Source organism: Acipenser ruthenus, chromosome 20 (genome assembly GCF_902713425.1).
Source record: "Acipenser ruthenus chromosome 20, fAciRut3.2 maternal haplotype, whole genome shotgun sequence".
Classification (NCBI taxonomy): Eukaryota; Metazoa; Chordata; class Actinopteri; order Acipenseriformes; family Acipenseridae; genus Acipenser; species Acipenser ruthenus.
In genome coordinates this window covers 5,427,585-5,440,630 of record NC_081208.1, presented here as the reverse complement: position 1 = coordinate 5,440,630, position 13,046 = coordinate 5,427,585, and the positions used below count along the sequence as shown (strand labels likewise).

Below are 13,046 nucleotides of genomic sequence, written 5' to 3'. Positions count from 1 at the left end.
TTTATCTTGCTCTTAATTGTATTATTACTTGTACTGTGATACTTGAAATGTATTTGCTTTCGATTGTAAGTCGCCCTGGATAAGGGCGTCTGCTAAGAAATAAATAATAATAATAATAATAAACAGAAAAGAAAGGCCCTTTACTGTAATGGAATACTGGAACTTTAGACAGATTAACGATTTAATATAAAGAAACAAACTATACTAGCTTTGGCATGAAGAGAAATAATAATTACAGTTACTGTAGTGTGGCTGAGAGGCAACATGAGGGCGGGTTTGGTCTGACCCATAGCCATGGGAATCTACTAGATTTAATCTGCCGTATAAGTGACTCACGCATGTGAATGTGCTGAATGTGCAGATTGAACACAAACTGTTGACTCTGGGAGAGGGCTGAAATTGCCGGGTTCTGTAACTCCGACCCTCACGTTGTCTGACAGAGAGAGAGAGAGACCCTGACACTCACACGCAGAGGAAGGGCAACCGGGACAGCACAGACAGGTAAACCAGTTTGAACTGGGAGGCCCTCTCGTTGGGCTGGGGGGAGAGTTTGCTTATGCAGGAAATCTGCAGAATTGATCCAGGAGATTTCTCTCTGTGTTGAGTGTTCCTTACCAAGTGATCTTCAGTGCCTGACGGGACTCCACCCCTGGCCTGGACACTGTTTATGTTGGGGATTATTGCTCAGAGCAATGTTGGTAATTGGTACGACATTAACAATGCAAGGTCTAGTCTTTGTGTTAGGCTATGAGACTGCTGTATACGTTTCTTGTAATTTTTTTATCTGAGCAATTACATTTTACAGGTACAACCAGCCAGGTTAGAATAAATGGATCAGTCATATAGAGGTTAATATTTCAGAGCAGTAGGCAGAGGACTGTGATGAACAATGCGTTATTCAAATTCCTCCCAAACATGCTCAGCTGGATTGAGATTCGGTGAACAAGGATGTCACATTTAAACAAAACAGTACATATGTTTCACTTGCGTTTTCCGCTGCTTCTGTATTCGTTTTGCCAATTCCTAAATGTTTACTAAGCTCAGAGACATCGGCCACTAAACTCAGCATTCAGCATGCATTTTCTGTTACTAGTTCAATTCATTTTGGTCTTTCTTATTAAGCGAGGAGCAATACAGAGTTCATCTCGGATTCTGAATGTTGGCTTTCCTTTCATTGTGTGAGATGGTCCCTAGACCCAACCTCATCTTGAGGAGTTTGGCACAATTAAAACAAAAATATTTGAAATTACTTTAACTGCAATCAGTCTTAGACATGTTTACAAAAACGACTTGCGTACCAGGTATCAGTTCAGAAGAAGCATAACTGGCTGAGACACAACATGTTCGGAATTCCTGGAAATGTTCTGTGATGCAATCGGCACGGCCTCCCTGGTTTTATCAGTAGGGATCAGACTGCTGAGTTTCATACTGCTGTTCCCTGGAGCTCCAGTCGGGGAGGCTGGGTGTGGAGTGTTTAAAGCAGAGTGGGTGGGCCTGGCCTGCTGTCCTGCCTCTCCTTGTGATGTCATGAACATACTTTGTCTTGCGGATGTTGTTTTTTGGAAACAGTATCCTGACAATCTGGAACTGATAATCTCACAGCTACATTACAAGGGCACTCTTTATCGTCCCTACTTTTCAAATGGATAGTATAGTTTGGAGACCATGCATTGACACCCTGTTTTTTAAATACCCAATCGATCATTTAGCTCTCTGACTGTATTGGTACTAGATATCGATTCATGTTCCCATGGCTACATTTGTATATCTGTCATATACAGCATTGCGGGCACAGCACTCTGGTCTCTCGGGCTTGCGCTTTCAATTCATTTTTTAAGTCAAAAGACAAAAAGAAGTCTTGTACAGACACCTATTCTTCTTTAGGAATTGTATTTTGTATGGCTTGCTTTATTTCTTCACGGTTTCTATCTTTTGCCCCTCTTCTCAACAGATTAGTTTCAGCTGCTCTTCCACTCCATCCAGCAATGCTCAATTAGATCCAGAATTAGAGTCTGCGCTGTGGACCACGAACCTTGATATTTACACCCCAGTGTAAAAAAACATTTCATCATAATCAACATGTATTGCATCCATGTTCTTTAATTACACAAAATAACACATTCTATCTATCTATCTATCTATCAGTTATACACAACTGGCTGACAGAAGTTCACAAACCATTTGAATTAGCATGTGGAGAATGTGCTTATTATCCTTCTGGGTCTACATTGATTAACAGAATGAAGAGTCACAGCTGGGACAAGAACGGCCCTCCTGAAATGGAGCGGGGGATGGGGGAGAGAGAGAGAGGGGCAGAGAACAAAGGAGAGAGAGAGAGGGAGAGAAAGAGTGCAGGGCTGAAGGTCAGAACAGGTAGGACAGGAGAGTGAAAGCGGGAGGGAATCAGGTGAGAGAGAGCGAGAGAGGGAGGGAGAATGGGCAGGCACAAGAGTCACATCCTGCTTCTATGCATACAAAGGAAGGGGGGGTCTGTGTGAGTGTGTGCTGTTCACCTTTTACGGTCAGGAAGGCTGAGATCTCATCCAGCCGTAAAGAGAGAAGGAGGAGGGGAGGAGGGAGGAAGGGAGTGGCCACGTCAGATACAGACTTGCTTTCTCTGTCAAAGACTGACTAGGGAGCAGAACACCCCACAGCGGAGCCAGAGATACTGCAGCTGAGGAAGAGAGGAACAAGAGTGAGGTAGAGAGAGAGACCGAGAGATTGAGAAAGACTGAGAGAGACAGAGAGAGAGGATTAGCCAGCAGAAGCTCCCTTCAGGTAAGCCTCTTCCCATTTCATTCTGTGATAGAGAAAGGCGTTGGTTTGACAGATTTCTTACTGTATGTATTATAGGATTATAGGCAATGGTAGCACAAGGGCAGCTACAATGGTATTTTGTTTAAAGGTCCATAAACATAGAACTGTATTAGGGACGCCCTCCAGGTATGGAGATATATGCAGTAGCACTGTGAAGACTACTCCTTCACAGGGTCTGTGAGCATTACTGCAAAGGGGTGTGCAAGCACCACTGGATAAACAGTGGGGTACAGGGAGAGTCCTTGAGTAAAGCTCAGCTCACCACACCGTATCTGCTCCCTGCATTCCTGCGTCTGAACCAAGCTGCAGCCCTGATAACATGCACTGAATGGGAAACCTGCGTCCTTTTCAAGAGCACAAGACATTCTGAGCGAAAGAATTTCAGATCCCAGCAATTTGGTCTTTGCTAATGTTAGAATGTGGCTTCAGCAGGGATTGATTGGTTGTCTTTAGTAGGAGACATGGGGTGGCAGGTTTACAGTTTGGTGGAATTGTCTACCTGGGATCTACTGGCAGAGCACAGATCTTTCTTGGGTACATACCGTGAATGAAATGAAACCTGGACATTCAGAGGTTTATCGTAAAGGAGGAAGAATGCCTTGTGCAGGCTTCAGATTCTTAAACAGGCAAAGAAATATATATCAAAGTTTGTTTCTGTCTCTGAAGTCGTGACTTTAGTTTACATGTGATAGAAGAGAGTCTCTTTTGCATCTTGTTTGTAGTCAGACCTAGCAATGCAATGGCCCTGTATGAAGAGGCTATAGTATCACAATGGCAGCAGCAATGGGATAAGCCCTTGGTAACATCTTCATATTTTGACATTCCCGTGGCATCCCGGTGATCCGATCCACACTCACGCTGCCTCTCCGGTAAAGACACAATCAGAGTGTTGTAGATGACCCTGCCAGGCTGTTGTAGCGCGTGTATGAACAGAGCCAGCATGCTGAGCTGTGACAGGTCTCAGAGGGAAGTGTGTTACTCTCCTTTAGGCTTCACTAACCCCAGAAGGCACCCAAATCCATTGGAGTTCTCTTTGTCAGGATGATTGTTTTTCCTAAAGCACTGGATAGCTATGCGCTTGGCTCCTTGTTAATTGAGCAGTGCTTATTGTGGTTTGTCTGTTGAAACATTTAGTTCACACCAATGACAACTCAATTCACCTGTCCAGCATAGTGTGTTACAAAAAAAATGAATATATTGTATATCCACCCTGTCTAAGGCTATAGAAATGTACATGACCACTCCCTTAATAAGCAAATTATGAGATTAAATTAGACTGTATCTGGACAACACCTTTCTTTACACACTCTAACCCTCCCTATCTGTACAGCAGGCAGGCAGATGGCAGCCATGATGTCAACCGAACAGCCCCAGAAGAGAATGGTCTCCACTGTCTTCATCACCCTTGCCTCTCCACACCGGCCTCCGCCCAGGGCAGCACCGCATAGCGCCAACACGACCGACACGCAGATCAGACCCAATCAAATCCAGTCAAAGCCCAGCTCCAGCTCCAGCTCCACTGAGCCAAGAACCAGTTGGACTGAAGCACCGCTCAGCCCCACCAGGACTGAAAACCAGCCTGCCTCCAGCCAGACACAGCCACTCCGTGCCAGCCTGCTCAACCAGGCCAAGCCACCACCCAATCAGATAACTCCAGCCACCAACGGGATCACCCAGGCAGTGCCTCCTAGTGCCAGCAGGGCGGCGCCACCTACCAGTGCAAACAGGCTCTATCAGCCCAAATCACCACAGGGGACAACCAAGCTGCTACCAGGGTCTGACAGCCTTTCTAGCACAGGTGAGAGGGTAGAGGGTCATGGGAGCAGGGTAGGGTGCTAAGACTTCAGCATAGTGTCAGATTACTATGTCATTTCCTACTAAGATTAATACAGGTTTATATAGGAGCACACAATCCAATGCAATATGGGAATCTTATATGTTTTATTTGAAGGATAAGTGTAGGTAATATGTGGTGTCAGAGTCATATTGTTAGTTTCTTTATGTATGTATGGATTTATTTATTCATACATTGAGAAATCCAGAATAATGCCACAAGGCTCTGATATTACAGTGATGTAGATACTGCATTATAATGCAAACCAGTTTGCAGACAAAACAGTTCAAGGGAGTTTTAGTTCAGCTGGAAGTTTATTCCATGCACCAGCAAATGAAAAGGACTTTATGCCTAAATCTAGCCTGTCCAAGCAAGGAAACCTGATCACCAAGAGTAAAAGTGATTTTTAAAATAAAGTCTCTAGGCCAAGATTGTGATGCTAGCTTAGAAAACAGAGTTAGAGAACAAATCCATCCAGGGAATTGCAGCCTAAAAATAAACCGGATTTGATTTTCAGATTTCTTCCCACCTCCCCCTCCCGTGGAGGAGCTGTCTTCCCCTGCCCGGCTCGAGGCTGTGTTCCCCTCCTTCAGTAACCAGGGACTCCAGACACTGCCGGGACGTCCTGCCAACTCTTCCGGGGTAAGGCTACTGAACCTGACAGCACTGAGCTCTAGCTGGTTCTATTTATTTGCATTGCTGTCGTATAAGGTCATGATGGACAAATCAACGCAACAGAATGCATGTGTCACTTTAAACTCTAGCAGGAAAAAAGTCTGTTTCTGTTTTGCCTCCAGAGCTGCTGAGCGTTCAGATTTCATTTTCAGTTTATTTGTTCCTTTCACAATAAAAGGAGGGATACACTTTGCACTCGCTGTGTAGATTACAAGGATCTAGAAATGGCACACAATCATTCTCATTTTTAAATCTTTCTTTCTGCACAAACATGAAATCTGTATTTTAAAATAGGTGATTAACAGAAAATAATGGCTCAACGTTTTATTGTTACTGTCTACATTTTCTTACTTCATAAGGATAGTACAGTACTACTAAAATGCACCGTTACTGCTACTATGACTAATAATAATAATAATAATAATAATAATAATAATAATAATAATAATAATAATAATAATAATAATAATATTTTAATATAAGTTAAAGATGTCTTGTGTATTTAATAAAGCTCATTCTCCAACTTCCTATTAACATAATAACTATTAACATAATAACTATTAGAAATACAATCATTGCCCATATAAAAGTTTAACATTGTATTTTTTTGCAGTTTTCCCATGCTTTTCCCATGGTTATACTATGCATTTCCCATAGTTTATCTTGGTTTGCCCTGTTTATTAATATGCTTTACCATACTTTGCTATTCTTTACAATGCTTGCCTGTGCTTTCCCATGCTTTCACTGTGCTTTATTACACTTTGCACTGCTTTTACTCTGGTACACTTTTATAAGGGTGATTATCCCTGAAGTGGTTCAGCCAGCACTGAATGCATTACCAGCCCAGGGACATACCTGGCTCTTCCACTCCTGGTCTTTGTTCCAACCCTGTTCTCATTTTGTTTAATTGAACCAATTATACCTCCATCCAGACCCTGAAGTAGTTCATTATATCATGTTACCTGTTAAACCTGGAGCGGAGTGACCCTCCAGGACTGGGATTGGACACCCCTGGTCTAAACGTTTTATTAAAATAAGTCACCTAGACAAACAGATCAGCTAACGACAGAGCCAGGGAAGGGACATGAGAGAGAAAAAATGAGTAGTCTGGAACTCATTTATAATTATATCACCTGATGTAAATGTGTCAAATTAAAGTACAACCTTACCTTCAAAGGATGACTCTTCAATTCAGTGTCTTCATTCACCACCACGCATTTGAATGTGCATCCTGCACGACAGCGCTCTATGCATGCATGCTTTACAAATGGACGTAAAGTAAAAACTACAAATTAAATCATCCCCACGAGATATTACATTTTTCCCTTCCCGGGCACCGTAGTTAATGCCTTTGTACGTGTGTCTTAATTTATTAAAATACTGTCTAATTGTGTTGACAGCAGCGGTCTGTCCCCATGACTGGGGCTCTGAGACAGGATAGGGCTCCCCCTGCTGGAAACAGACAGGCAGCGCAGGATGAGCTCTGGGATACTCTGGCAGTGCAACAACCCAGCAAACCAGAGGAGCCTGTTCAGAAATCAACAGGTAACATAAAGGCTGGAGTCAGCACTGCTCTGTGACCCGTGGGAAATCCACTTATATGCAGGCACAAACATTACGACAAGAAGTCTTTTTCAATATTGAAACGTTTATCCGTGAATGCTTTTTTTCAGTACAGTATTTTTAAAATAAGCACTGTTGAGTGTTTTACATTTATGGATGAAAGAAACTAATCAATGCCTCTAACAGAAGTTTTGCATCCTATTAGATATATGTGGATTTTGCCACAAGGCAATCTCTCCGACTGTCCAAGCCATAGAGGCAATGAAAGAGATGTATCACGCATCCTGCTTCACCTGCAGGAAGTGCTGCCACCCGCTGGCAGGAGAGCTTTACTACAACAAGGAGGGCGTACCAATATGTGATCCATGCTATAAGGTACAGTGGCAAATAATAATGATAACCTCTGATGATATTTGCTGTAAACATGTACTACCAGTCTATAATGATACATCTATCTATATTGCATCCTCTTATAGAGCATCCAGCCCTGAGTTTCAGAACTACCCTCAATTTGTAATATATATGACCAGGAGGCAGGAGTTTTAGCAATCCTCTATAGCTGCATGAACAGCTCCTATTCTAATAATACACCTAAAGATGCAGATGAGACCTATTCATGCTGTTATCAGTGTGATCAGCTCAGAGCAGATTTAGCAGAGTCTTTCATCCTCAATTTTTATACTTTGAAAGCTGTTTTGAGAAGCATTATAATTATGGTATTTTCTTTTAAAAGAAAGGAAGCATTTACAGGTGGATGTTTTGACACAGTGCACAGGCTGTGATCACTGTGCTAGCACACGAAGCAGCTGTACTGTTAATACAGACAAGTGATTGAGAGACTCTGTGATTGACAGTCTGATTCTCTCTCTGATGGGCATCTTTAGGATTACAGTCCAGTATGCTGGTTCATTCCAATTACAATTTCAAAGGCAATTCAGTGTCAGGCCGAATAACCTGCCATATGTTGCGTGCTTCAGTGGGCAGATAAACTGCAGAATTGGTTTCCCAGATTGTGATTGGCACTGGTCTTAGATTGCCGCCTGGGTTTGTGACAGCAGCTGTTAGTGTTTATTCAGAGAAAACCAGTCTTCTACAGCGCTGCAAGCTCTAAGTGTAGGTAAGATTTAGTGGAATCAGTTTGTTAGCTCGGTGTACTTTAATTCAGGTATCGCTGTGGTAAAATAGCATTTAGAATTTACATCTTGTGTGTATGTGTGAGATGGGGGTGGGAGTTGTATGATAAATCCTTGCAACGCAACACAGGTCCAAAGAGTGTAAATCCTAATAGAGATGCCCTAAACCTTGTTATCCTGCTCTATCAGACCTCTTGCGGCTGTATTAAGATCCTGCATGGTTTTGATCATTAAAATAGACTCCTCAGTCAAGCAGACAGAACTGCTGGACAGATTCGATTAAACCTTTAGCCAGTGTGAGTCTCTCCTACTCCCTCTTCAGGCCACTCTGGAGCGATGTGAGCGATGCGATCAGGTGATCACGGATCGTGTGACTCGCGCCATGGAGACCGTCTTCCACCCTGAATGCTTCACCTGTGCGGTGTGCCGGCGACCAATAGGAGACGAGAGATTCGTTGTGGATGACACCAACGAAGTGTACTGCATTCCGGACTATTACAGGTACCTGCAACCCTGAGAGTGTCTTGTAATAGACTCTCTCTGCTAGCAGTCATGTTGCAGCCTAATGCACAGTCCCCTGCATACCAACACCATCCCGGGACACTGATTTGGATCCTGCTGGTAGTTTGCAGTCATTTTATGCTTGTAGTAAAAACATCTTTCTCCAGATAGACTATGAAATTGCAGTTCTTTGTGGCATTCAAAGAATGTTGCACATGGAAGCTGGCTGCACAACACACAGCCCCATTGCTGCACTTCAGCTGGTCTCCCAGAGTGCACCATGATTCAACGATAACCTAAAGCATGCTCCTCCTCTCTCAGGAAGTACGCGTCTACGTGCAGCGTCTGCAAGGACCTCATCGTCCCCGGGAAAGACGGCAAGGACACGTTCACTGTGGAGTGTCTCGGGCGCACGTTTCACGAGGGCTGCTATCGCTGCGAGGTAACCACTGACAAGTGGAAATTGAATACGTGCATGAATTAGCACCCTTGGTTACAACTAGCGTTTTAATTAACACACATTAAAGGGTGAATAGCTTTGCAATGCATTTTGGAACCTCACTGTCTTGATAAAACAATAGCTTATAGTAACAGGACATTCTTCCAAATGAACATCCAGTCTGAGTAACTGTTGGTGAATCACAATGACTCATACAGGATGCACTTCACCATTGGAAATTTGGTTGACTCATGCTGATATTATTTATTTATTTCTTAGCAGACGCCCTTATCCAGGGTGACTTACAATTGTTACAAGATATCACATTATACATTTATTTCACATTATACAGATATCATATTATTTTTACATACAATTACCCATTTATACAGTTGGGTTTTTACTGGAGCAATCTAGGTAAAGTACCTTGCTCAAGGGTACAACAGCAGTGTCCCCCACTGGGGATTGAACCCACAACCCTCCGGTCAAGAGTCCAGAGCCCTAACCACTACTCCACACTGCTGCCCAGACTTCTATCCTAGTCACACAGATTATTTTAAAAGGAAGAGCAGCTACTACAGATACCAATGCATTTAATGTGCTCTGGCCTAGTTTAACCATAACTTCGAACACAATTAAGACATCAGTCAAAACATTTGCCTGCTTAAGTTTCTAATACGTTTTAGCATGATTTTAACCTTTAACATACTTGTCTGCGGTGTATCATGCTATACCTATGGCTTTACAATGCTTTTAGATTTGGCCATTACCATGGCATTCCACAGAAAACATCAACCTCGGTGCTAAATGAATGTTTGTGTTTCATACAGAACTGTAGAGTCCTGCTGTCCCCCGAGCCCAATGACCAAGGCTGCCACCCGCTGGACGATCGTATTCTCTGCAAGTCCTGTAACCTCAAACAGAGAGCCAGCTAATCGGCTCAGCCCTGCACCCTCACGCAACATATCTTCACATCCATTCTGTAGCACCTTTCCCCTTACCTTCTGATGATGTCTGCAGCCGTTCACCAATCATTATCTCTTCAGTGTCTGTCTGGACCTCTGTGTGGTTCATTCAAATAGCAAGGAGCAAATAGCAATAGATTGCACAGTACAATGTTATTACTATATTAATTACTATCTAGTGTTGGACTGCATTCACCTGTGCTGTGGACTAAGCTCTGACTCCACCTGATTTATTGTAGCACAGAGCACGTCAGGCCGACAGCGTTAGATACAGACCTGTGTAAAATTCAGAGCGATTGCAAACATTAAAGAAGGAAGGGAAGGGAAAAGAGGGATTTAAAGCTCTTTGGTCTTTCATACATCCTTTACGAATAATATCCATTAAGACTTAATCATTCTTACATTTTTATAATTGAACATTTCACACAAGTGGAAGACTACTGCATTTTAACCCAGCATGTTAAAGGTGTACACCCTGGAAGACAACCTGTCTTCAAATCCACTAAATAACTCAATTTAATTTAATGTTTTTATATCTCGTGTGATGTACGGTTTTGTGATTACCTGTAATTGATTTTTCTTTTAATATATGATAAATAAAATAAATGGAAACAATTAATGTCAGGGCCAACTTGGATAATAATATAATAAACTAAATTATTGTTGTAGAAATGATAGTTTCACAACCAGCAGAGTAGGACTTTGGTCAGTGGGGGTCTGTATCACACCTTACAGGTCCAGGTTTTGTCAGATGTACCCTTCAACTCCTGTAGGTGAAGATCCCATACACGTTCTGTGTGGAGCCAACAGAGGCCTGGGCTGTGCCTTCATTTACTGCCATGCAGGGCTGGGATCAATCCCTGTTCTTCATATTCCAATTCCATTTCCAAACCCTCTTTAAAATCAATTCCCAAATCCAATTCCAATACCGTCGAAGGAATCGGAATTGATATTTCAGAGACATCATAATTGTTGTTGCTTGTTCAACGGCTTTCATTAGAAGCCAATTTAACTGACTAACAGTGACTTCAGTTTAAATAACCTGTTGCTGCTGTGAGAAGCTTGTTTTAACAGCATGCTGCTAATTGCCATTTTGATCAATGGTGTGTTGGAATTGAGTAAAAGGGAATGAGAATTGGAATTGATTTTAAAAAGGAATTGGAAATGAAATTGGATTTGACCCCAACCCTGCACCCATGCAATTACCACTTATAAACAGCATTGCTTTTACCAGCTTGCTGTACTTTTGCAATAGTTGGTTATTTAAGCCAACTACAAGGCACTAGTGTACAAGGATATAAAGTCTTTCGATAGGATAAAACCCATGTGTTTTTTTTAAATTAAAACAGTGCTGCTTTCGGTGTCTGATATGCTATGCTGTCAATTAAACTAATTCCTACCATAGCAACAAGCAATCCAGTCACTATGGAAACCCTTTAACCACCCCAATAGGTGGAATGAAACCTTACCAATAATACAGCCAATGACAGACCACCTCCGAACACATTTACTGTTTGATGAAACGACTCCACAAAATGACTGGCTAATCATCACATATAACAGACATTTCTCATAACAGCCACACCTGTAAGGCAAGCACAGTTGTACGAGCAAAAATGCTTTCACAGGGTAATACTGCCTTCTTTCTTACAGAAATTAAAATGATAAGACAGTCTTCACACACAAAAAAAAACCCCTCTATATCCCGCTATAAAATCTACAGTGCTTGTTCACCTTTGCCATATTAGGCATGTGTTTTACACAGCACAATGTGGGACGTACAGAACTTGTGCAATAGAGATTAGGTGAGATTTAGTGGAATCATTTTGTTAGCTTTTTCTAATTTCGGCAGCACTGTATTTATAAAGCATTTGTCAGTGTTTTTCTCTTTGGTAATATTTTATAATTTGCATCTTGGGGGCATGATAAATCATTGCAATGCCACACCACAGGGTCCAAAGGGTTACACATGATATGAGCCAGAGCTCTCTGAATGAATCCCTGGCTTGTTCTGCATTTCCAGAGCTGTAGATTACAGTATACTGGCAGGTATCGCTACAGAGTGTGTGAACTGGATCCCAGCTGCAGTTTCTGGGTCAGACTGCACTTTGTGTTGCTGTTGCTTAACACTCATAGGATATGGCAGCTGGAAACGAGTGGAGGAGGCCAATCGAGGATGGAGCCAGTCAGAAGTGCATTTGATCAGCTTTACGTTTTAACAGCTGCCAACCTTATCAAAAATATTCACACACGTTTCCTATCCCCTTTGCCAGTAGGTCACTCTGAGAGGCAAACAGTTTTTCTACTTTTACTACAAAAACCTGTGAGGTTATAAACGACATATTGTTTTGTTATACCGCTACAATTTATATCTTCAACATGGTCTTAAAAGGATAACACACTTTATAAAATATCACAGATTAACAGTAAAACCGGTTCCTACAGCAAACACTTTTTAAAGTAGTTATACTTAACAAGAATTATTACAATACCACACAACATGTGGTAAAGAGAAGGCAGTTCATATATTTGTACTTGCATGAGTACTATTTTCACAGCTGTCCTTACAGTTGTGGAGTTGAACTTTTCATGTATACACCTTATTCAATTGTGTAAGTCTCTAAAGGAACATCACTACAGGGCAATATTTGTTTTCTTTAAGTTGGTCCAATGGTTCTGGTTTCGTTGCTGGACACTACCTTGTGTTCTGTAAACTATTTTCATATTCTGTGACATCCTGCTTCTTTCCTAGTCAGGGGACATGTGAGTTAAAGGTCATCTCTTTTATATTAGCAGACCAGCATGACCTAGGGAACAGCTCAACAGTGTTGTTCTGAATTGTCAAGAAAATCTGACAATGATATGGGGCAGTGGCAATGGCACTGAGGTCACAAAAGGATAAGACAATTTGACACCTTTACGAAGGATTATAAAAAAATATTCAAGTTGTGTTCAGTTGAATTAATTCAACACCATAATAGGCACTGAATATATGTTGAGTGTGGATGTATACAGTAAGGGACTTTTACTGTGCTTTAAACCCAGACAGGGAACATCAGCTAAAAATAGAATGAAAATATACCATCTGTGGCCAACAGAGGGGGCACTTTGATTAAGTT

At 42.0% G+C, this 13,046-nt stretch overlaps 1 protein-coding gene across 4 annotated transcripts; it reads left to right on the top strand.

Moving 5' to 3' along the window:
* The first annotated feature begins 386 nt into the window (after positions 1-386).
* On the top strand, positions 387-10,546 carry LOC117425040 (filamin-binding LIM protein 1-like). 4 transcript variants are annotated; one of them, XM_058993280.1, is made up of 8 exons: positions 387-501; positions 4,148-4,615; positions 5,169-5,293; positions 6,727-6,871; positions 7,095-7,264; positions 8,345-8,523; positions 8,845-8,965; positions 9,793-10,546. In XM_058993280.1, the coding sequence occupies exons 2-8, from the start codon at positions 4,159-4,161 to the stop codon at positions 9,895-9,897; spliced, it is 1,302 nt and encodes a 433-aa protein (XP_058849263.1). In that variant the 5' UTR covers positions 387-501; positions 4,148-4,158; the 3' UTR covers positions 9,898-10,546. The 4 variants fall into 4 exon arrangements, with proteins under 4 accessions (XP_058849263.1, XP_058849264.1, XP_058849262.1 ...); XM_058993281.1 differs by lacking the exon at positions 387-501 and adding an exon at positions 1,174-2,778 and having other exon boundaries at positions 6,730-6,871; XM_058993279.1 differs by lacking the exon at positions 387-501 and adding an exon at positions 1,175-2,778 and having other exon boundaries at positions 4,151-4,615.
* The last annotated feature ends 2,500 nt before the right edge of the window (positions 10,547-13,046 follow it).

Excerpts from the sequence above, each read along its gene's own strand:
- LOC117425040 (XM_058993280.1), top strand. The coding sequence starts at position 4,159 with ATGGCAGCCATGATGTCAACCGAACAGCCCCAGAAGAGAATGGTCTCC. Across the intron at positions 4,616-5,168 it reads TGACAGCCTTTCTAGCACAG|ATTTCTTCCCACCTCCCCCT; the intron begins GTGAGAGGGTAG and ends TTTGATTTTCAG. Across the intron at positions 8,524-8,844 it reads TGCATTCCGGACTATTACAG|GAAGTACGCGTCTACGTGCA; the intron begins GTACCTGCAACC and ends CTCCTCTCTCAG.